The following is a 24,478-nucleotide window of genomic DNA, read 5'->3' as shown; positions in this document are numbered from 1 at the left end:
ATCATAGATAGTGATAAGAAAAGAGGAATACCTGTAGACCTGAATTTGAGATTGTGACACATTCTTTGAGCTGCTGACAAATGAGTTTGACATATCTTAGGTTTTTTGGGCTACATACAGTTTCCATTACAGCTTTGTCTTGAAAAAAATTTAAAAATTTACAATCATTCTTAGCTCAAGGGCTATATAAAACCAGGTGGCAAATAATATTTCCCCATGGGACACAGTTTTCCAGCCCCTGTTATAGAGCTTATCAAACTTGAGGATGTCATGAAGGACAATAAATATTGCTTGACAGACTCAGGATCCATATAGACACCAGGATTCTCCTGGCACATTTGAACTGGAAGAGACCTGAAATCTAGAGATCACCTTGTTAAAGAACTCTTGATCTATTCACTGGATAAACTGGGATGTCTTGGGATTATGGGCTGGCAGAAATATATAAAAATAAATGCATGGTTTTCTACTTGAAATCCCAAACTCCCAATCACATGAGAATAGGATGGGCATTTATGGCTTCACAGCTTAATCAGTGAAGAATGGCCCTTTAGCCAAGAGTCAGCCAAATATGGGTAAGGAGTGTGATGTGGCCCAAATTCTAGTATCCAGAATAATACAGCACCACTCAACTGCTTGCCCTGGAGTATCACAAGAGTCACTGTTATAATATGTGAAGAAGTATGAAGAAATCAGAGGTGTTTAAACTGAAAGATGCCTATGACAGGATTTTACACACTGCAGAGCACAGTAATGTTAAGGGTTTGCATTGTGAGCCTTGCTTGGGGGGCAGGAGGTAGGGAAGATAAGTCCTGGTGGCAGCTGCTAATGGTGCCTTTAGCACTGGACACTGGTATGCAATGCTTTTGTGTGCTTAATTCTCCCTTAGGTCAGAAAGCATGAAATATTTAGTCAGTAGAAGGGACTACCAATTTTTCCTCAAGCAATAGTTGAACATCTCAAGGAAAAAGCCAACTTAGGAAAGCAAGCACTAGCATTATGCCCAAACAATGTGTTCTCCCGAATGGGAACTCGGGAACTCGATTCTTACACTGTGCTTGCCTCTTTATTCCCTTATCTTTCTTCCCTGAGTCCAATTTCGCCCTCTGTAGACCCAACACACCTATTCCCACTAAATCTGATCCTTTTCAACATAAGACAACTTTTGAAATATTTAAAGACGTACACTTCCTAAATCTTTGCTGCTTCAGGAAATAGATCACTAATTTTTTCTATACTTCATTAAACAACACACATGCCATAGTTTCTAGATTCCTGCCACATGCTAAGAGAACAATTTAGAGCTTAAAAAATTATTTTTATATGATCCTGTGGAGGTAGGGAAAGTTTCATATTCTCATAGTCCCCACCCTCGCTCTCTCTCAGCAAGCCATTTGAACAAAGTCCAGAAAATGTGCATAACATATCCAAGACCCAGAGGTAGAAAGTGTCAGGCCCAGGATTATACCCAAATCTTTTGTGTTCTAAGCTCATGCTCTTCTGGATCCTGTGTTAAAGGCTTATATAGTTAAAAGGGGCTCACTTAGTGTGGTTCGCAATACGGTAACAGAATTTTTAGCAGCACATGCCACAAAGTAAATTCACTAAATTCTCATGAATAGAAATAATATAAGGAACAGGATGGGAGTACAAAATGACCAATATGGAAATCCTTTCACCAGTTTGAATCCTTTTGGTTCTTTTACCCTCTGTTCTTCTATTTCAACCCACTACAATATTCCTAGAGCAACTCTCTAAGAGGTAATACCATTTACCAAATAGAACTTCAGAGGTATCAAGTTCATACTGTCCTGGAGTCCCTTCTACAGACCTGTATTCGAAGCCGGTATCGTGGGTGAGCAGTTCTCCTTAGTGCATGTTCCCATAATGGTGGTTAAGGTAGGCACCTGAGGACTGCCTGAGAAGACACAAAGTAGAATATGGTATAGAGACAAACATGCAAATGACAAGCGATGAACTTGCAGTGATAAAGGCATATAAATTAAAGTTACTTACACTCTAACTTAGCTGTGTTCCTAAAGTCTGTCAGTAAGTTAGTTTGGAACTCTGAACACAGTTTTGCCTATTGAAGCAATTTTATAAATAGAGAATGGGTTCATGGGCCAACCCACTAAAAGCCTTTTATACCTTTCTTAAGCGGCTGAGAGAGTGTTAATAATACTGTAGGCTGTAACCACCACGTGTAATAATGGGTCTATGGCCAAATGCATTTAGGGTTCTGACTTGGGATGCCAGGAACACATTCCCCTCCATGAAGCTGGCAGTCCCTGAGCCCTAAGCCACTAGGCACTACCACCGAGGCAGAGACTGCAGGTGGTGGCAGTGAGGTACGGGCTTCGGGGAACAAGGGCATGAAATGCCTCAGGAAGCAAGAATCTTCTGCCAGATCCCTATTCAGGATCTTCTATTCTTCTACAGCCCCCAGGAATCCATCTGCTTGCTGGCTCACCACCTAGCTCCCCAGCCCGGAATGGGACAGAAAATAGTTACCTTTCTATTTGCATACAGAAACTTTTATACATATATACAAAAAATTGGTTGTTCATAACAAATATGAAGTAAAGAGGTTCTTCTTAAACTTGTTTTTTAGGCTCTGAGGTCCCAGAGGTGAGGGTTTGGAGAACCAACAGTCAACTAGGGCACACAGATAGGTATAGACGTAATTACGGTTGGATGGAGAACATGAAGTACAGATTTGAAAACATGGAGTGCATTAGAGGAGGGAGAAGAGAATTCTAGAAGTGGAGAAAAACCCAGACAGCTTTTTGGAGAAGGGTCTATCTAAAGGAGTCACAGGATTTACACACATGAAGGTAAGAAGGGGAGTAAAGGGTGCAACATTTTTCTGACAAAAGGCACAGAGGCCAACAAATGCATGGAGCAGAGTGACCAGGGCTGCTCGCCAACTGCTCTAAACCAGGAATCCCATGGCCAGTGCAGATCTAAATGTTTGTGAACCAATGAGAGAGAGAATCAGAGCTGAGGTTAGAATGAATGATGTGGGCAGAAGAGAGGCTGAAGGTGGGGGATCCCTGGGGTGGCTCCTGCAGGATTCTGGGTGAGTGGAACTGAGGGTGAGAAATAGGAGGATGGCACTGAAAATGGAGAAGAGGGACATGTGTGAGAGATACCATCACCTCCACTTCCCAACAGAACCTGTCCTCCAAGCCCTTTGGCTTTTCTAAGACATGGAGTCTCCAAACACTGCTCAAGGGGTGGCTATTTATAGAGCCACAGATTCTTCTGGTCACACGGGCAAGATCTGTGTTCTCTAAATTCCCAATGCCATCTGCGAATTATCCACCCTCCGCTCTCACATGCACCTGTGAAGCTTTTGCCACTCAGCTTAAAGCTCAACCCTCAACCCTCAACCTCCTCTCTTTGCTCCCCTCTATTGGTTTTCTGATCATTCTTTCACCTTCACTGAAGAACTGCCTACGTGTTCAGCACTCCCAATTTCACTTGCTACCTAGGTGTGTTATCCTCGATAATGTCACTCAATACACATAGTCAACTTGGGAAACAAATAGTCAACTTTGGAAGTAAACAGTGTCCAATACTTGAAAGAATAAACTTTATGCTATGTATCAATAGAGACAAGATATGGTATTAGAAATGAAATTTAAAAATTATGAAAACAAGGGTGCTTTTTCTAGGGCATCATGTCACATATACTCTCACTCTATGAAGATTCAAGAGTTTAACTTTGTTAACTGTTCCCATATGCTGGATTTTCATAGTATGTACAAAAGCTTTATTTAACAGCTTTCTATATGAATGTGCATAAATATTTTTAGTAAACAGCTTGAAGTTTTAGGTTTAGTGTTACCTATTTAGTAAAAAAAAGTATCTTTTCTAAGGAAAATGTTTATATTCATAATATAATGACACCAACTTCCTTTTTAAATAACACAAAATATTTACCAGCAGGATTTATGGGACAATAACTTCTGTACACGTATTGAATTCAGAAATAATGATGCTTTAGGTTTAGATTCTGTACTAAGAAGAAACTCAGTATGATCATGCCTCAAATCTAGTAATTAAAACATGGAGATTTTTGAGAGCAGACAGTTTATGGTTCACAAAAAATTTAATAAAAGTAGAGCTTTGGGGGTATACATGTGTGAGCTCTTCCTCCAAATACTTACATAAAACTCTGGAAAAAGTAACATTTAAGGAAGAATAAGAAAGGCAGTAACAGAAAATATTTCATGTTCCTGTGAATAAAGACTAACACCTAGATATGAAATTCATGACAGTCTCAAGTTTAATAACTTTGAATCTGTGCATATGATGTTTCTATTATGTGCTTTGATCACTTAGACTTACTAATAGACTTAACTGCCACTTAATTATCCCATAACCTAAGAAAGATACTACCATATGTCATCAACTTAATAATTAAGAAATGTTTGTTAAAGATAAGAAAGAATATCATTTACAAGCCATCAGTAATGAAATCCTAGTTTAAAACGCAATGGTTTGAGGAGAGAGAGTGTCATTTTGTGGTTTCCATTCTTCACAACCCATAGTCAGTGGAATCACTCAGAAAAACTATCAGCAAAATGCAGAACTATGATTTCTATCTAGCAAATTAGGAGAGTGATAAAAAGAATAAAAAAGAAATTTTACCAACACAGCAAAAGTTAGGAAAGGGGAAAAAAGAAGACATTAGAAAGTATAATAAATACAAAACTAAAAATAACATGGAAAGAGTAAGCCCTAACACCACGGTGAATATAAATGAGTATGTCTAACCAGTCGACAAGAGTAAAGATTGTACAGAAATTCTGACAGTCACACACTGATAGATCCAGTCTTTTAATCACAGTATTTTCAGCATGTATGTCTTCTGTACCAAATTTCTTATTATCTGATGGTTTCTAAATGAGAGCATTTATCATTTTCAATTATTTAAGTACATATGATATTGTACTGTGATCAAACTTGTATGGAGTAATGGTTGTGAATGATCTAGGTGTTGTTTTGGGGGGAGACAGGGAAAAACAGGAGGAAAAGAATTTCAAAGCTGTTATTGTGCACTGAAGTTGCTGACTGTCTTCTGGAATATAGTCAGCATCACTGATGCTTTCTTACTGAGACTGAGCTTAGGTGAAGCGATGTTCTTGTGTATTTCACTATGTACACTGACAGCTGATATACAGCCTAAGAGTATTTCACATTCCTGACTCTCAGTAGGAACAAGAACATGTTCTCCAAGGAATGAAAGAAAATATTTCCTCCATTAGTGTTTATCTGTAATCTTGTTAACAAGCTACACACAAGTCGTATCTGCCATCAGAGAAAGCTCATTTAGTGGTAATAGCAATACCTGTGACAGGAGTTCGGTTTTTCAGCCTATCCACTTCCATAGTGAAGTCATCCTTCAGAAAAAGGAATCCAATAATGGAAAACAAGTAGACAAGGATGAGAGCCAGGACTGCAGTTAGAATAATAGAGCGGCCATTCCGTGTGACGCTTTTGATGACATTGACCAGAGTCTCCTCTCTGTACACCAAATCAAAAAGCTACAAAAATAAAGAAAATAAAAACCAACAAAAAATTCAATGGAGCAAAAGGTTAATAAACATAAATATAATTACAAATGTAAACCATTATAGTTTACCTAAGAAAAAATAACCTAAACCACCTTAAAAATGAACCAAAAAAAAAAAAAAGAAAAAGAACCAAAATATTTACTTCTGCTATGAAATGTATTAATAAACATTCGCAATAAAGATAAATTTGACACAGCATATAATGTACATTTATTGGTTTCATAACCAACATAATATCAATTTACTAAGACATTATAGAAATAGCATAGTTTTAAACTTGAAGTTAAAAAAATTATAATATTGTACTTAACCAGCTTAGCTACTTATTCTTTGTTTTTACTCTTACTGACATACTGCAATTACTTTTCAAATATATAAAATGGCTAAAGTGAGAATGCTGAATTAGGTCCTCCTAAGTCATTAATAATTGATAAATTCATTACATATATTATTTAATTAAGAGACTAGAAGTGACATTTTAAGAACAATTTTATGAGGTGGTTGCAACAGAAAATGTATGAAATTTAAAAATATTTGAGAAATGCAAACATCTTTCCTTACTAAAAGGATATAATGAGAACAAAATGTATTACTTTAGTATATACTTTCGGAAACAGAAGTATATATAAAAACATAATATATAATTTTGCTAATTCACTTTCTCTAATGGGCTGTCATCCATTTTGTCTTTAGTAGTAGAAAATCTATGCATTAGTCCAGAACCTACATATTTGCTATCTGTAGCCAACACTAAGAAAAATTTTATTTATTGCTACATTATAAAGTTGAAATTATACATTAGCTTTTATTACAAAGAGCTAGTTAAAAGTAATAAAATGACGTTAACTTTTAAAAAGGTATAAATATCTGTTTGGAATTGAATAGTATTTTTAAAATTGGAATAATCAAAGTTTGCCTTTGGCTATCTGTGGGCAGTAATTAGAATTTCTGAACTGGCTGAAACAACTAATTATATGTCATACATCCTTTCAGAAACACCAAGGCCTTGTTATACATTTTTTTCTGAGTACTGAGGGTTATACTGTTGCTTTCCAATTTAACTGTAGTCTTGCAAAGAATTGCTATATAGCTATTAACTTGTTTGCTCACCTAAGGAAACTAATATTTTATGATGGTCAAATAAAAGAAAAAGTCTAACCGTTTTGCTATTTGTTTATCTTCTGGAAGGAGCAACCATCTTTAGAAATAAAGTCAATATTCTTTAGTACAGACATATTAATGAATGCAAATGCAACTTCAAAATTCTCGACACTCTGGTTATTCCATTTATTTAAGCATTAAGTTGACATACTAGAGATTTTCCTTTAAATTAACTCAAGAGAGGCTTAAAGAAAAAATCTGGCAAGGTGGTCTACGTTTGCTCTAGAGAAAGTTTAGAGCTTTCAGAAGCCCCTGAGATGCTTGCTAAAAATGTATATTCCTGGGCCCCATACTAGGCCCATGGAATCAGAATCCTGTGGCTGCAAAAGGTATTGATATTGGGCAGTGGATGGTTCTTTCTGTTTATTTCTGAAAGGAAAATCTAGAGTGTGGTTTTTATCATTTTGGATAAAGGACTGACATTTGTGGGCACAACAGTGAATTCATAATGAAATTTTTTTTTAATAGAAAAAAATTAAAAATATGTTTAAATACCATTTTTGGTATTATGTACATCATAATTTCCTTCTAGTACTCTAAACATCAAAATGGACTGTATACTTTTAACCGAATAAAAAAATATTAGCATCAGTATCATAAGACTTGACCAATAAAAGACCAGAGGAAAAGAAAACTAGAAAATAGGGTTAAGTAACATAAAAGTAACAATATTACTCATAACTTGTAATAATTTTAATGTACCTTTATTTTGTTAAATGCTTTTCCTTGGAAAACATAAAGATTTACATTCATCATTTCACATTTTTCGTATTATCTGTTTTAATGGATCTTGATATTACTGGTCTCCCATACTCTCCCTATCCATTGTATAAATAAGAAGGCTGAAGCATAAAAACATACACTCATCAAATTGTATACATTAAATGTATATAGCTTTTTGTATGTCAATCATACTTCAATAAAGTAGTTTAAAAACTAAAGAATATTACATGTCATAGGTAAAAGTGCTGGGTATAATAGGATTATATATATTACAGGAAAGTAAAAAATGGAATTTTTCTGGTGAATCAGGGCAGAGGGAGAAATCATTTGGATTGCTGGAACCGAAAAAAATAATCTACTGCTTACTGATCTAACTTAACTGCCTAAAAGGTAAGTTTGTATCAAAATATAATAGACAAATCCACTCTTCACTGTGGCTCTTTCAAGTGTTTGAGGGTAAATGAAACATTGGCCTCATTTCAGTCTTCCCACATAGGTGTGCTAGATAATGGGGAAGCAGGAGATGCTGGATTTATCCCTCATGACCCAAGCAAATTGGGTCAACAAAATGATTTTATGTCTTCCATGGTTTTCAGGAATCATTTTATTGGACAGTGCTCTCTACTGTATGTCAACTATGGGCTAGAGATATAAATAAATCATTCTTGTAGCATCATGATGTCAACCTGCTTTTTAAGTTTCAAAACATTATTGCATATTTGTATTGACTCCTCTCCTGGTTTATGGCTATAAGACAGTATACACGTAAGAAGGAAAACTGAGAACCAGCAGGGAAAGAACCCTCTAGAAGAAATCTGAAAAATCCATTTAATGAATTAAAAATATGTAGATAAATTTAACAACAATGATGTTTTAAGCCCAAAACTTGTAAGACTGTACTTAAAACAACTCATTGTCTTTTTGCTAGATTGACTTTTTATTTCCCTCATTCTACCAATATGCCATTCTAAAGATACAATTAGCTTTTGATATTATAAATAAAACACAATGATTTCCGTACCCAAGAAAATATATCCCTACTTTGTCTCCCACACTCTGTTGGAGAATCTTTAAATGCAAAGGGAAATATTATTTGGCTGAAACCAAAAGCAGCCTGTCATATGAAGGCTGGGTCAAGAGGTGGGATGGTTGGTTGCTTCTCAGCGAGGAGATAAAGAACTCCACCACCTATGTGGTTCCCCAGAGAAAAAGACTAAAAATGATAATAATTCATGCTTTTCCTAGGAAATTCTAAAAATAACATAAATTGTCCTAAATGTCAGGCCTTGTTTAAAAAAAAAAATCAAAGGAAAAGGCATAAGAAGCAGCAGCATTGTGTATTTTTTCAGCAGTGACTGTCCACGTGGAGAGGTACTCACCAGGAAGCTATAGAAGAATTCATGGACAAAGAGGCCCAGCATGCAAACCAGGACATACGCTACGTGGTAGAGAAAGGCCACATCCAGGATGACAGCCCGGTACCCTCGGGTGAACGTGCCACGATTTCCAACAAAACTCACCAGAAATACTATTTTATTACAAAGCTAAAGGGAGAAAAAGATTAGAGATTACTGTCTTATTTATCCTGAAACTCACATAGATAGCAGTACATTGATGAAAACTATTATTCTTAAAGTCTATGATTTTCTATCATGATTTCTCATTTTGTAGTTTTTCAGCATTGCTTACAAATCTGCATGCAAACATAGCACATGCAAAGCTTGTATCCTTTGCAGTTCCAGGAAAAGAGAGAAGAATGATAAACAGATAGACCTAGATATGCAACCAAGACAGGCCTGAATTTTTTTTTTTTTTTTTTTTTAAATAAGGCCTCGTTGTGTCGCCCCGGCTAGAGTGCCATGGCATCATGGTAACTCACAACAACCTCAAACTCCTGGGCTCAAGAGATCCTCCTGCCTTAGCCTCCCAAGTAGCTGGGACTACAGGTGCACGTCACTGTGCCCAGCTAATTTTTCTATTTTTAGTAGAGACCGGGTCTCACCCTTGCTCAGGGTGGTCTCGAACTCCTGAGCTCAAGTGATCCTCCCACCTCAGCATCCCCGAGTGCTAAGATTACAGGCGTGAGCCACTGTGCCCGGCCCAGGCCTGAATTTTAATCCTGGGTCTTCCATTACTGTTGTGTGACCTAGTTCAAGCAACTGTAGGCCTTGATGGTTTCTCCTGAAAAACTGGAATAAAAGAATTGCCACCTCATAGAACTCTTCAGAGGATTAAATGACATAATGCACACTAAGCCCTTAATACAATGACTTTTTAAATATTACTTTTATTGTATTTTCTACACTAAAAGTAATACATAAAATGTTCTTATGCTGGAAATATAACAAAAATATCTTTTCAGAAAATTTTCAGAGATTTGTCCTTTTTTTTTTTTATCCTGGATTTTTTCTACTAAGTATTATTTTAAACAAGTAAGTCATTAAAATTATTTTTGCATTTAATTAATTTTATATAGGAAATATAAATATTCTTATGTACCTGGGTTAAAATAAATATAATGCACGTATATTTCTAAGCCCTATGTGCAGGTACTAATTCAATAAACAGTTTGGAGTGTTTATTATGCCTTTGACCATGTAGACTATATTCAAACTATATTTTATATTGCCTTTTGTGGCATAATTTTGGAACATAGAAATTTATACTGAGATTCTTTGGCAATAACAATGATCTGTGCAATGATTTACAAAGAAAAAAATTCTCATAAACTTGGTGTCATCTATTAGGTTCTAGAATCACATTGCATTATTATTTATAAACCAAAGAGCCAATTTTACCTCTTAGTCATCAAGGAAAGAATTACAGATTTCAAGAGTTCATATAATAGTTGGCACTTCCTACTTGTTCCCTGAGTTCTTTAGGTTATGTAATGGAACCATAGGTGTCTTTAAATGTCCAAACCAGACTTTGGGAAAACAGGTTGGTCTCTGCACAGTGTTTTATGGAATGATTTGATTTTAGATAACCTAAAAAGGAGCATAACACTTTGAGGCAGATATAAAAGTTTGAGTTTAGAAAACCTTCCCCTTCAAATTTCTGAAGTTCAAATCAATACAGATGAAATGAGAAATGAGTTATTATTGCATGTTGTGAAGAGCCAACCAAATTAACAACATAGCAGCTAAAAAGGTCAAACCTTTCTTAAATTTCCTCCCTGCTGATTGATTAACTATCCTCTCCATAACCGATGTTATCACTCCATTCATCATCTTGTTAACAATTTCAATAACTTCAAACAGAAAGTTTTACTTTACTATTTAGTGTTTCATCATCAACAGTTTACACTATTATCAAATATAGCTACAGTATAATGGATGTCTTTATATTTACTGTCCCAGATCAAGTTTAATATTTTAAGAAGTCATTATTTAAAAACCCAGGAAATAAATAAAAGGTGCTGATCTCTATAAAGTATTTGACAATAAATACCCATGAAAATGGTGAAAAATAGAATGTCCGGGCAAAGCAATATTCAGTAATTTATTCTTTAAATTGTTGACTGCTTATTATTTAAATTTGTCCTATTTACCTTGATTCACCTATTATAGTACATAAATATGAAATAGAAATAAAAAATTCTATAAAACATAAAATTGAAAATTGTTCAGTTTTCAGAAGGATGAACAATATTTAAGATAGATTGTTTATATGTTGTTTTCTGATCTCTAATTCTCTAAATTGAATCATAAAAATTATGCAGAAAAACTATTTGTAAATCCTACCTACCAAGGAAATACAATAAATTGAAATCAAATTCTCAAAAAAAGCAATACATTTCACTTCTCCAATAATGCAAAAGTAAGGACACATTTCTGCCTAAAAGGGTCTCTGCCATTTTCACACAAAAAATAAAGATTTGTCTTATTTGTTTTTGGGTTTTTGTATTTGTTCTTTTTTTTATGATTTTATTAATTTAATGAGTAACAAAGATACCAAATAATGAAATGAAATATTTACTTATGCAAGTGGTTCATGCCAAAATGCTATTATAAAACTTTTTGCCTACAATTGATTGAAACCTGTAAACAAGTCAAGATTAGTTAGGAATGGCTTCTGGGTCCAGTAAGTCTTATTTTTTATTTGAAAGAGACAAAAAAGTGAATCATGATGTTCTGAGGAGTTCTTTTTGTTCTTTTTGAACCTTGACCTAGTGCTTGATGGGTAGTTTTCTTTCTCTTCACTAAGTCTCCACGTGGAATGGAGTTAGGACTGGCGGTGGCATCCACCTACTTCTATCAAGATCACAAGTAGGGAAATTGTGCTTTTGTTTCAAAGTGTTCATATTGAGGAGAAATAAGTGCAAGAATAAATGATTTGTGTAGGAAAGAAGTTGACTCCGATTTCTCCCCCACCATGAAATTTACAAATTGTGTTTATATAGCATTTTCCATTAAAGCTGGGAATATTTATGCTGAGAATAAGTAAGTTGCAAAAACCCTTTTCATGTCATGAAAACATTGATGCTGTCTAACCAGTCCTTCATTTGTCAACACCATTATGTAGGCAATCATTGTTTCTATGGCAAAGGTCCATGTGGGTGACAATTAATGAAAGGTGTGGGAACTGGGCAAGATGGTTAAAAGCCCATGCTCTTTTGAGCTGGTGGTGAAAGGACCCTTGAGTCAACATACAAATACCAATACAAATGACCACAACTGACAACCCATATATTGTTTTCTTTCTTCATCTGGTCTTAAAAGCTGTCCTTCATAGAGTTTTTGTTCCAGATGGGGTGAACTGTGTGATGCTAGGGAAAAGACGGGATGGCAGAGAAACAGCATCAATGTAAGCTTTCTCAACAGTCTTTAAAAAGTGATACACCATCTAAATGATTTACCATACATCTTCTAAAAACAAAAGCAAAATTAGTGTTTGTTTGTTAATTAATGTATACCATACTAAAGCAATTATTAATCATTAATTCTATTAAATTATTCAGTTAAGTAGCATTTTCATGTATATTTATAGTTTATTGCTATTAATATGTCTTTGCAGGACTGTTAACAGTCCAGTATAGTGGAAAGACATGGAAGGAGGGCCATGTGGGTTCCACATGTGGCTCTGGCACTACTTGCTTTGATAAAGTCTCCTGTTCTCTATAGGATTCTGCTTCCTCATATTTAAAATGAAATGCCTAGAAGTGAATAATCCTTAAGGTTCCTGATAGCTCTGGAACTCTATGTGATGTCCTTTAAATGTTACTATTTTGTGATCACAAAAATTTATAGCTGCCATGTCTTCTTCTTTATGTTATTCTTTTGGTCTTATTTGGTACTCTGACCCTGATCAGGAATTCTATCTCCATCTTACATTGTTCCTATGGGAAAACATGACCTATTTTACAGGAATAAATTGTAGAAAGGAAAAAAAAAGATTGTCTACATATTTATTGATAGGTAAAAACTGAATTTGTGATCTTCAACTCCGTACCATTTTTCATCAGCCATGTAAATCAACTTTCTTACTAAAAATAGGATTTGATTACAAAATCTCCATTTCAGTGGTATTACATCTTAGGCAGGATAAGGTTCTAAGGTCAACGTGTAAGGCAAAGTTTGTGTGCAGTCAAAATCACCCTGGAAATCTTTTAAATTGCAAAAAAAAAAAAATTAGTACAGTAAACAAAGGTGATAAAAATGGTAGCATTTCACACTATATTCAGCACATCTTTGTTTTATTCCAGCACTAGAGCAGCTTTTTTATTTTTGCAACTGAATATCAGAAGCAGTTAGGGGCATTCAGTGACCACATTATATGAAAAAAGTGTTTGTGTATGTGTGTGTGTGTGTGTGTGTGAGAGAGAGAGAGAGAGAGAGAGAGAAAGAAAGAAAGAAAGAGGGAGAGAGAGAGAGAATATGAAAGTTTTGACTCAGACTATATAATTTAATTAGTATGTTAAGTGAACATATGGTGGGACTCAACCTTATGGATTAGCAGTAACATGGAACTCCCAGAGAACTATCCACAGGTAAGTAGCTAGGGACATTAAGCCCCTATTACATTTGACCACAGTGGCTTATTGTTAATAGACCAGCTATCTACTAAACTCCTCTCTGCAAAATGGTAAGGCCAAGTTATTAAATAAATCACACATTTCCAGGCATTACTAGAAAAGAAAAAAAATGCTGCAGATAAGAAGTGTTTAGAAGATATTAAAATATATTTCCCTGGTATTTTCTGCATTATTTATTATAAAAATACCTAAAAATATAAATAACAAATTAACAGAGTAAACAGATTATATAACATCTATATGACTGGAAATATTATAGTTATTAAAATGAGGTTTACAAATAATTTTAGTGGTATGAAAAAAATAAAGTGACTCCAAATTTATAAAATATGTGCTTATATTTGTCAGAATAATATATTAATTTCCATTACCAATAACTAATGATGTAGTGTAGCAGATGGGAAGAAAACTATTCCGGGTAATAAGACGTATTTTACAGCAGAGAAAAAAAACCTTTGAATTTTTTGAAACATCTGAAGTACTGAGATAACTCCTATGACAAGGTAAACTAGTTGAAATCTAAACAAAACTTAAAAAATTTTAGAAATGGAAAATGACACGAAAAATGAAGCACCACAATAAACAGAAATTGATAATACTATTAGTAAGCGCTCAGAACACAGATTGAGGGCTTTCCTCCCACTTGATTCCTTTTCCCAAAAAGGAACTTTCTGCATTTGCTGAACATGGTGAAAGACAGAATGCAGAAATAAATAACTCTCTGTGAACCAACATACAAACACTTTTGTAATCATGGTAGCAATGTTTTACAACTGAACGCTGCATCACATATTAGACACTTGGTAAACGGTAGCTAATATTACCATTATATCATTATCACTGTTATTCTCTTATAAATCTTCTACACTAATCTTCTCAACAACCTGGTCAAGATAGACCAGGTTTTAACATCTTCTTTTCACTGATGAGAATAATGAAATTCAGAGGCTTGTTGATTTGCCTAAAGTCTAGAATTTTGATTCTCATTAAAGCAAAACTGTCAGGTAGATGTCTTCTTTTGCTTTTCCTGTTTCTGATACCTGTAATTTTAGCACTTACAGTTTCACCTGTTACACAATGCAAACCTTTAGATGTAAATTAAGTTAATAAACATACTGAACCCTAAGGTATAAAACATGACTGATTTATGTTTTCATTTATTTATTTTTTTCATGCCTCTTGGGTAATGGTAAACCATTGATAGTTCTGTAATGAACCTCTCATGTTAGAAGTTAGGGAAGATGATATTTGCTAAAACATTTTTATTAATCCAGATAATATTAAAATTATATGTAACTTTTCTGCTAATATCTACAATATCAAATCACAATTATTCCATTGAATTTGTTCCTAAATCAAAGTTGACTATTTTCCTTGTTCAAAATGCCCTGGACTGGTAGACCATAATGTATCATCTGGCTGTGCAAACAGTTTTCTGCTGTGAAGGGTATTAGTGTATCCACAGATTCATGTAGTTAATAAGATATATATATATATCTTATTATATATATATTATATATACACACACACACACACACATGTATATTCTTTCTCACAAAGAAATGAAAGTATAAAACTTGCCTCTCCTTTGAACAGTTATTTGTCACAGTGGAATTATTCTCACCAAACCAGGTAGAAGTTATCTTTTTATCCTGTCCCATGAAGGGGAAAAGAAAAATACTCCAAATGTTTTTGGTTTCCCCCAATAACCATCAGGATGTTATTCCCTATCTCTTTATATATTCTTGTTCTGAAGACAAAGAAAATGCAAATTGGTGAGTCTGACATAGCAGCTTCTGGATAGCAAGAACCATATCCTCTACCTCTTGGTATTTTTTCTGCCTATGATATAACAGAGGCCCAGTAAATGTTTGTTATTTTTGGCCCAACTCTAGCTATTATTTCACTTTCTCAAACATGAATTTTTTTTCACTTGGATTAATGTCTTACTGAGGGCCAGTTACCAGTTTTATGAAGATGATTTCCTTTTTCAAGTAATATGGTTCAGTATTCAACGTATTTTTTTTTAAGCCAAACACATAGGTTTAAAAAAATCTAGATAAATTCACAAAGATTCTATAATTAGCTTAGTTGGTAATATTGCAAAATGAGTTTATTTCCAAAGCATAGAAAGTACAAGTTCAGTTCATGTGAATACTTTTTGAATGTTTAAATGTCAGCTATTAAGGTGGAGAACACAGAGTTAGGAGAGAGTGAGGAGGGTAGGTTTATATATATGAATGTGACAACTGCTTTCAAGAAACTTACAGAATAGAACATTTGGTACTTTACAAAATTCTTTACTGATAGACTTCTTTGTATGTATAGTACATTTCCCTTTATGGACATGATTGAGGATAATTGGTGATTTGGTTGTCTGAATGTTCTAGTTAATTGGGAGCTGTCATATCTATCATGTCCAATTTTTAAAGAATTATAATAAAATAGAGGTCACAAATACTGAAACATAGAATTGCCCATGTTAGCTCAGCTTTATAATTCTCAAAAGTTTTGTTGACTATTTCATTTATTCATTGTCAATAAATATTTGCCATGTATTTTATGTGCAAGATGTCCTAAATGTACAAAGATAATCATTTCACTCACTTTTTCATTTTCTCTCATTAGTTAATTTATTTAAGAAATATTTACTGAGCCCCTATGAAGCTCTAGACAATGAATGATCAATCATTATGCTTAGGAAGGGTATAATGTAGGAGAGACTAGCCCTAACTACAGATACGAGACTATAGGACATCAAGTTGGAAAGCCAGGAAAAAATAGCAAGTGCTTTAGGTATTCAGCAGACATATAGCAATATTTATTTGCTTACCTGGACATTTGTTATTTCATCAACCTGATGATTTACCTTTTCTTAATATCTCTTGACGGCTCTGTCATGCATAAAGTGGCTAGTCCCCTTAAAATATTATTTCATGAGTAAAATTATTTCCATAAATGTTATCACTTGCTTTTTGAAATAGTACTCTGGCTCACCTATTCTAAACTTGCCTAACTCAAGCTTAAAAATGCACTTCCTTGTTCTAATATTTCAAGATTTGGTAGAAAAAAATTAATCTCATCTATGCTTTTTACAAGTTTAAGATTTGTTCACATAAAAAGCCCAATTTCATATTTTCTCATAGAACAACCCTTTTTCTTAGATCATTGGATAAAAGGTATTCAATTCCAAAATTCTACTGACTATAATTTAATCTTTCTTAGATTATTTGGATGTTACTTTAGGATGTTAACTGTGGCTCAGAGTCATTTTTGCCAATAGCTGTAGGTATACGATGCAGAAGGCATTAAAACTGGATTGCATTAAATTGATGGAAGAACTGGGTGATGCCCCAAATGTTACCTTCTTAAATCAATCAATTTTTTTACTTGTAATTTTTTCTTTCTCTCAAAATTAAATAAAGAATTTACAAATTGTACTCTGGTTAACTTAGATTCACAATAAATTAGAATTCACTGTGTATAAATTATTTATAAGCATATAGTTACATTTTTATACTTTATACATTTTTAACTAATTCTATAACAGTAAAAAGCTAAGTAAAGTACTTACATTAGCTGCACCAAGCAGTATTAATGTAGGCCCAAGACCTATTGTATATATTGATCTGAGCATTATTGATACAAGAAATGGCCGAATACCCACAGGTTTGGAGAAGAAAAACAACATAGATGTGCAGATTGCAACTGCTATCCAAAGAAGAACCGAGAACAATGGAGAAAGTGTACCTGTAAAATGTGGAAGAAGTTTATTTTTACTGAGAACAAAACTAGAAAATGCTAAAATATTTGCTTTACCTTATATGCTATAGGAATAATGCACTGAATTTCAAAACAATCCTACTCTATACTCTTTATACTTCGAGGATATGTCTTTGAACACATTATTCACTATTATATTTCCAAAAAGCAAGTCTGAGAATTATTCATCTTTCTTTCATATGGAACTGATTTTCTAAATACTTTTGATAGACCTATCCCATTTGGAAAACTTAATTCAAAATTTATGATTAATGACCACTAGATGTATAGCTAAATCATGTGAAATCAGGGATTTTATTCATTGAACTCACAACTTGTCTTGTTCTATTATTGTCATTTCCATATTATAAATTCCTGTGAAGAATCCACTATGTAGAATACCCAGTCTTTATACAATAGACACAAGCTTTAACTGTGAAAACACACATACACGTACAAATGTATATATATGAACGTGTGTACCTGAAGGCACCTCAAGTTCTAAAAAAGCATTGAGCCATTTAATCATCAAAAAACAAAAGTTCCAAATGTCTTAAAATGAACTCCATTACAAACAAAATGTCTTAGGAACTGCCCTAAAATGAGAATTAAAAATATATTTTCTTTACAAAGAGGTACAATTCATTGGCATGTGCACTGACATATGCATCTGAGGACTCCCCCTCTGAAGGTCTTGTGGTGCTGCGTGGGCAGAAGAAAATTAAGGGGCAACATTCTCCAGCTGACTGGATCAGCTCTGAGACCTCAAACACGTGTCTATAGGCCGACATAGTCACAGGGGAAACAAAAAAAGGAGATTTTCCACTACTTCCTTTGGCAAGTATCCCATAATGGTTTTTATTCTTTGGGCCATACCTCTTTTTATTATTTATAAAATTTACTACCACATGCCATCCAAAACACCTCAAGGGCTTTGGTGTACAGAGCTTTTATACTATCATCAAAACCCTGCCTCCTTTCATGAATTTTGTACCGGCCTTTAGCTCATAGTGGTGCTAACATCTCAAAAGTAGGTAGAAAGATCCTGTCTGATGTTAAAAACAACAAAAAAATCAGATAGTGACCAGCATTAGTTTACGCATGTTTATTTTTGCAATTTTCTTATGGTGTTGTCTCTTAAAGCAAACAATGACAAAAGAAGGTTGGGAAGAAAGATTTGATCTTCCCTCTCACCGAATTTATGATCTGATAAGACTAATTTGGAGATGGGGAAAGAAAAAGTGTAAACTTGCTTTGAAAGTTACCTTCGATTCCTGTCCTCTGGCAATGCTAACAAAATGGGTACCCTGCTCATATTTATTATGATGTCAGTTTGGAAGCACTCTGTCTCCCAAAATACAGCCTGACCTTCAACTGTCTTGATTTCACAGATCTCAAAGAGCCATAGAGAGAATAATGCCTTCAACCTTCTCTCTTGCTCACTGGGACTTGAGACTTTATCAGAGTATAAACTCTGTAAGGGTGAGGACCTGGGCTTGTCACAGTGCCTGCTATGTAGCAACAAATAAATATCTGTTGATTAAGTGAATACACAAAAACAGACACTGTGAGTTTGTTTTGAGTAATTAACTAAGTCTCTAGTTATAAATTCCCCAAGTTGTGGAGCTTCACTTTTAAGTATACTAAAACTGCCGACATCTTCATATAAACTTTCACCCAGTCATTCAACTTGTCAGGATAATTCATAAGTAATGTCTTGGTGTGACATTCTTATTCTAGAAGTCCCAGATTTATCACAGATAGTCAACTGTACTTTGTCATTAATGCCTGATAAGCTAGCCACATCTTCACCATTCTTTCTAGGACAGTAACTGGCTTGCTGAGATTTCCCCTCAATTAAGCAAGAAATTATAGCCATGCACTTAAAATTGGGTGTTTGATCCCTTTGTAAAAAGAACTCAGAGAGTGTCTAGCATAGTACCTTGCACATAGTTTAATGCTAAATATGTGTTCGTGGAATGAATAAACTATACCACATATTTATATTTAATAGCTATTTAAAACATCTATTAATGGACAATGATGTTTGTAATTATCTTCTGTAAGAATAATACTGCTTTTTTCCCTGATGATTCAATGCTAAAAAAATTGAAATCTCTCTGACAAACTCTGGAGAAGATAGTAAAGATTTTCAATGCAATCTTTACCCATTAATGATAGGAAAGGGAGAATGTTTTCACTCCTGAATACTTCATATTTGTGTCAATTTTATATAATGAGCATGCATTATTTTTATAATAGAAAAAATTTTTAGAATTTACCCTATACATCTTTTATTTTTATTTCTTTCTTATTTTTTTATTTTTTTTATTTTTTTATTTTTTTATTTCAGTTTATTATGGGGGTACAAAAGTTCAGGTTATGTATATTGTCCATGCCCCCCATCCCCCCGAGTCAGAGCTTCAAGCGTGTCCATTCCCCAGACAGTGAGCATCATATTTATTACGTAGGTATACACCCATCCCCTCCCCCCACACCCCACATCTGTCTGACACCCAATTGGTGTTATTCCCTTATGTGCACTTAGGTGATGATCAGGGAAACCAATTTGCTGGTGAGGACATGTGGTGCTTATTTTTCCATTCTTGGGATGCTTCACTTAGTAGAATGGGTTCCAGCTCTATCCAGGAAAATACAAGAGGTGCTATATCACCATTATTTTTTATAGCTGAGTAGTACTCCATGGTATACATATAACACATTTTATTAATCCACTCATGTATTGATGGGCACTTGGGTTGTTTCCACATCTTTGCAATTGTGAATTGTGCTGCTATAAACATTCGAGTGCAGATGTCTTTTTTATAGAATGTCTTTGGTTCTTTTCGGTAGATGCCCAATAATGGGATTGCTGGATCAAATGGTAGGTCTACTTGTATCTGTTTAAGGTATCTCCATATTGCTTTCCACAGGGGTTGCACTAGTTTGCAGTCCCACCAGCAGTGTATGAGTGTTCCTGTCTCTCTGCATCCACACCAACATTTATTGTTTTGGGACTTTTTGATAAAGGCCATTTTCACTGGAGTTAAGTGATATCTCACCATGGTTTTGATTTGCATTTCCCTGATGATTAGAGATGTTGAGCATTTTTTCATATGTTTGTTAGCCATTCTTATATCTTCTTTTGAAAAATTTCAATTCATGTCCTTTGCCCACTTTTTGATAGGGTTGTTTGATTTTTTCTTACTGATTTTCCTGAGTTCTAAATAGATTCTTGTTATCAGTCCTTTATCTGATGTGTAGCATGCAAAAATTTTTTCCCATTCTGTAGGTTGTCTGTTTATTCTTGTGACTATTTCTTTGGCTGTGCAGAAGCTTTTTAATTTAATCAGGTCCCATTTATTTATTTTTGTTGTTGCTGTGATTGCCTTAGGAGTCTTCTTCATAAATTCTTTGCCTAGGCCAATGTCCATAAGAGTCTTTCCTACATTTTCTTCTAGAATTCTAATAGTTTCACACCTAAGGTTTAAGTCTGTTATCCACTGTGATTTGATTTTTGTGAGAGGTGAAAGGTGTGGGTCCTGTTTCAGTCTTCTACATGTGGCTATCCAGTTTTCCCAGCACCATTTATTGAATAAGGATTCTTTTCCCCAGAGTATGTTTTTGTCTGCTTTGTCAAAAATTAGATGGATATATGAGGATGGTTTTATATTTGGATTTTCTGTTCTGTTCCACTGGTCTGTGTCCCTGCACTTGATGTACCCTATACATCTTTAACTCTTAGAAAGTATGGAGTTTATCCTTTATAAAAGAAAATTCAGACAGAAAAATTGGAAATTTTAATTCACATAATGGAACTCTGCTCTCTATGTCATGCTGACTTTATAGTTTACTGTATAGAACATGATTCTTCTCACTTCCCTGTCTCCTGCTCTTCCTCTGCTTCCCACATAGTCTCAAAAGACTTCCTGTTTCCTCTACTTCAGTCCAGCTAGAGTAGACATCCATTCATAAATCCATGCATAGTCTTTAGTACTGTACCTTATTTAGTTCTTGGTCCCTTAACTAGAGCTCCTTAAGACAAGGACAGGTTTACTAATCTTTGCATTTCTAGGGTCTAGCACAGTGCCTGGCACATAGTAGCACTTTGTCAATAGTTAAGTTAAATGAATTGAAATCACCCCGAAGAACTTTATTTTCTTTAACACAAAGCACTTGATGGAAAAAAGAGTTGCACACCAAATTTGAATATGATTTTTTAAAAAATTACATGCTATCTTGGTATAAGAAACTCCCATGGCATCAATTTTCTCCACTACCTTGTCTGCCTTTACCAAATCCAGGCCAGGGATTGTTGGCATGACAATTTTCAACTTCTGAGTGGACATCTAGGAGACTTCCTGGCATCAACAACTGTGCTTTACTCTTCAACATCTGTACAAGTTTCTTTTTTAGAGAAGCATATGTTAAACAAACAAATAGTCACAAAACCCCATCAACCAAAGAAACCAAAACCAAAACCTATGACCACAAAAATAAACCCTGGATCCTTGAATAAATTCAAACTGAACTCTTCAAAATCTGGCAATGAAAGGAGATTCTCTATCTCAGCAGAGGGTTGAGGGTGCCCCAAAAACTGGTCCTCTGAGAAGCATCTTCCCCTTAAATATCTCCGTTTAGTTATTTTATGCCACTACACTGGTTGAAGGGAGACACTACTCTCTCAGTTAATATTTAACCCAGATATTTGAACCAGATATTTGGACACAAGAAACTGCCAGCAGCTCAGGTGTTATCAGGCTGGAGAACATGCTAGGAGACAGAGCACACAGCTCAGCCCCTCTGTTCTCACTGCCACTCTGGCCTCACTGATTCTGGAGCAGCAGGTATTAATTAGGGTCTGGGGTTGGAAAGTGTGGCACATTTTAACCAGGGGGCTTTTGTTAGCCAAAGATTTACCAGGTGATTTCACGATCAAATTCTATACCCGGAATCATGGCACTTCAGTGTTGGATAGAATTCTTATATTTATTTTTTTTTCTTTTTCAATTTTTCTTTTTTTTTTTTTTTGAGACAGAGTCTCACTCTGTTGCCCGGGCTAGAGTGCCATGGTAACAAGGTCACAGCAACCTCAAACTCCTGGGCTCAAGCGATCCTTCTGTCTCAGCCTCCCGAGTAGCTGGGACTATAGGCATGCACCACCATGCCTGGCTAATTTTTTTTATATACATTTTTAGCTGTCCAGATCACTTCTTTCTATTTTTAGTAGAGACAGGGTCTCACTCTTGCTGAGACTGGTCTTGAACTCCTGACCTCAAGAGATCCTCCCGGGTCGGCCTCCCAGAGTGCTAGGATTACAGGTGTGAGCCACCACGCCGGGCCTTTTTCAACTTTTCAAAATTCTTTCAGACTCAAGTAATAGTTGCAAAAATAATGTAAAAATTCCCAAATATCCTTCACCTACATACCCCAAATGTCAATACCTTACATAACCACATTACAATAATCAATATCAAGCCGGGCGTGGTGGCTCACGCCTGTAATCCTAGCACTCTGGGAGGCCAAGGCGGGTGGATCCCTTGAGCTCAGGAGTTTGAGACCAGCCTGAGCAAGAGCGAGACCCTGTCTCTACTAAAAATAGAAAGAATTATCTGGCCAACTAAAATATATATATAGAAAAAATTAGCCGGGCATGGTGGCGCATGCCTGTAGTCCCAGCTACTCAGGAGGCTGAGGCAGAAGGATCGTTTGAGGTTGCTGTGAGCTAGGCTGACGCCACGGCACTCACTCTAGCCCGGGCAACAAAGTGAGACTCTGTCTCAAAAAAATAAAAATAAAAAAAAATCAATATCAGGAAATTAACATTGATAGACCACTTTTATCTAATCTATCTACTCAACGTTGGTCAAGTGCCCAATTAATGTCCTTTTTCTAGACCAGGATCATAACCCTAAGTGTAGTTGTCATGTTTCTTTAGTCTCTTGTAATTTGGACAGTTCCTTAATCTTTCTTTCACAAGCTTGGCACCTTTGAAGAGTCCTGTCCAATTATCTTGTAAAATGTCCCTCACTTTGAGTTTGTCTGAAATTTCCTCAGTTTGTTCATTTTTGGCAAATGATGCTACATCCTCATTAGTGGACTGTATCAGGAGGCACATGAGGTTACTGTGTCTCATTGCTGGTAACATTAATGCTGATCCGTTGCTTAAAGTGATTTCCCTTTTTTCACCTTAAAGTTACTACTTTGACATTTGTAATTAATAAGTATGTTGTGGGGAGACACTCTTAAAACTATGTCAATATCCTGTTTCTCATTATATACTTTTTATTACATAGTCACTCATAATTTTAGCAGCTGTTGATAATTCTCACTACTATAATGTTTGCCAAATGGTGACATTACATTTCCATCATTCTGTCTAGATTGTATTAATTGAAATACAATTACAAGGAAGAGCTTTCTCTTCTCACTTATCAATATGGGCTCCTGGATTTTTATTTTATTCTATGTGTTATATTACTGCCAATAATTTTTTCCTCAAAATTTTTTCGTATTTGACCACTGAAAGGCCTTCCAATTTGGATGTTGTGTTCTATAACATATTCCCCTCATTTTTTGAGCACTCCTTGAAGGAATTTCAACCCACCTTTAATCTAATTAATCTTTATATCACTTCAAAGCATTCATGGCAAAAGTCATCCAGCCTGTTTAACAAAATCCAGCATCAGAGAACTTTTGCCACCAGCACAGAATTTTCCTTCTCTGGACAGTTCTGATGGCCAAGTGTGCTTATCAGTCTTGGCTCTGTTTCCTCAGCCTTCCTAGGTATGCATTGTTTTGAGACTGAGGTCTAGAGACTGAGCTCATACAGACCAAAATGTTAACCTTATTCATAGATTATAAATAATTCATTCAGAACTAGTCAGATGCCCAGACACAGCCTTGGCTTGGGCTTCCATATTGCAAAAATAGCAGTTCATGTCTTCCCTTTCCTCTAAGCACCACACCTACTCAGATACCCTAAGACTGACCCTCTACCTTGGTTACTACTGTTAACTTCTATCTAATTGTTTTTCAAGGGTCAAGTCTGCAATTACACCCCATGATGGGCCACCATGTTTTCCAGTCTTGTGTTTGTTAGTCCTATTTCTTTCTGAGGCTGCAGCCTTACTCCAAACTCTTTTAAATATGTGGTTTCAGGTTCTTGTTCAAGGACCAGTTGCATGAGCAATACCTCGTGAAAGTATTAAAAAAT

General features: G+C 35.1%; 1 protein-coding gene across 2 annotated transcripts in view; it reads right to left on the bottom strand.

Annotated features, from left to right (window-relative positions):
• The window catches only part of ITPR2 (inositol 1,4,5-trisphosphate receptor type 2), a 461,522-nt gene that overhangs the window by 71,709 nt on the left and 365,335 nt on the right, over positions 1-24,478 (bottom strand). For both annotated transcript variants that reach the window (XM_045554169.1, XM_045554170.1), the window contains exons 49-52: positions 17,075-17,250; positions 8,846-9,010; positions 5,357-5,552; positions 1,832-1,918 (exon numbers count right to left, since the gene is read on the bottom strand). In XM_045554169.1, coding sequence (XP_045410125.1) covers positions 1,832-1,918; positions 5,357-5,552; positions 8,846-9,010; positions 17,075-17,250 — 624 coding nt within the window. The remainder of the gene's footprint in view (positions 1-1,831; positions 1,919-5,356; positions 5,553-8,845; positions 9,011-17,074; positions 17,251-24,478) is intronic.

This window comes from Lemur catta, chromosome 6 (genome assembly GCF_020740605.2).
Source record: "Lemur catta isolate mLemCat1 chromosome 6, mLemCat1.pri, whole genome shotgun sequence".
NCBI lineage: Eukaryota > Metazoa > Chordata > Mammalia > Primates > Lemuridae > Lemur > Lemur catta.
Note: the sequence above shows the minus strand (reverse complement) of the source record. Positions and strands in the feature narration are given on the sequence as shown.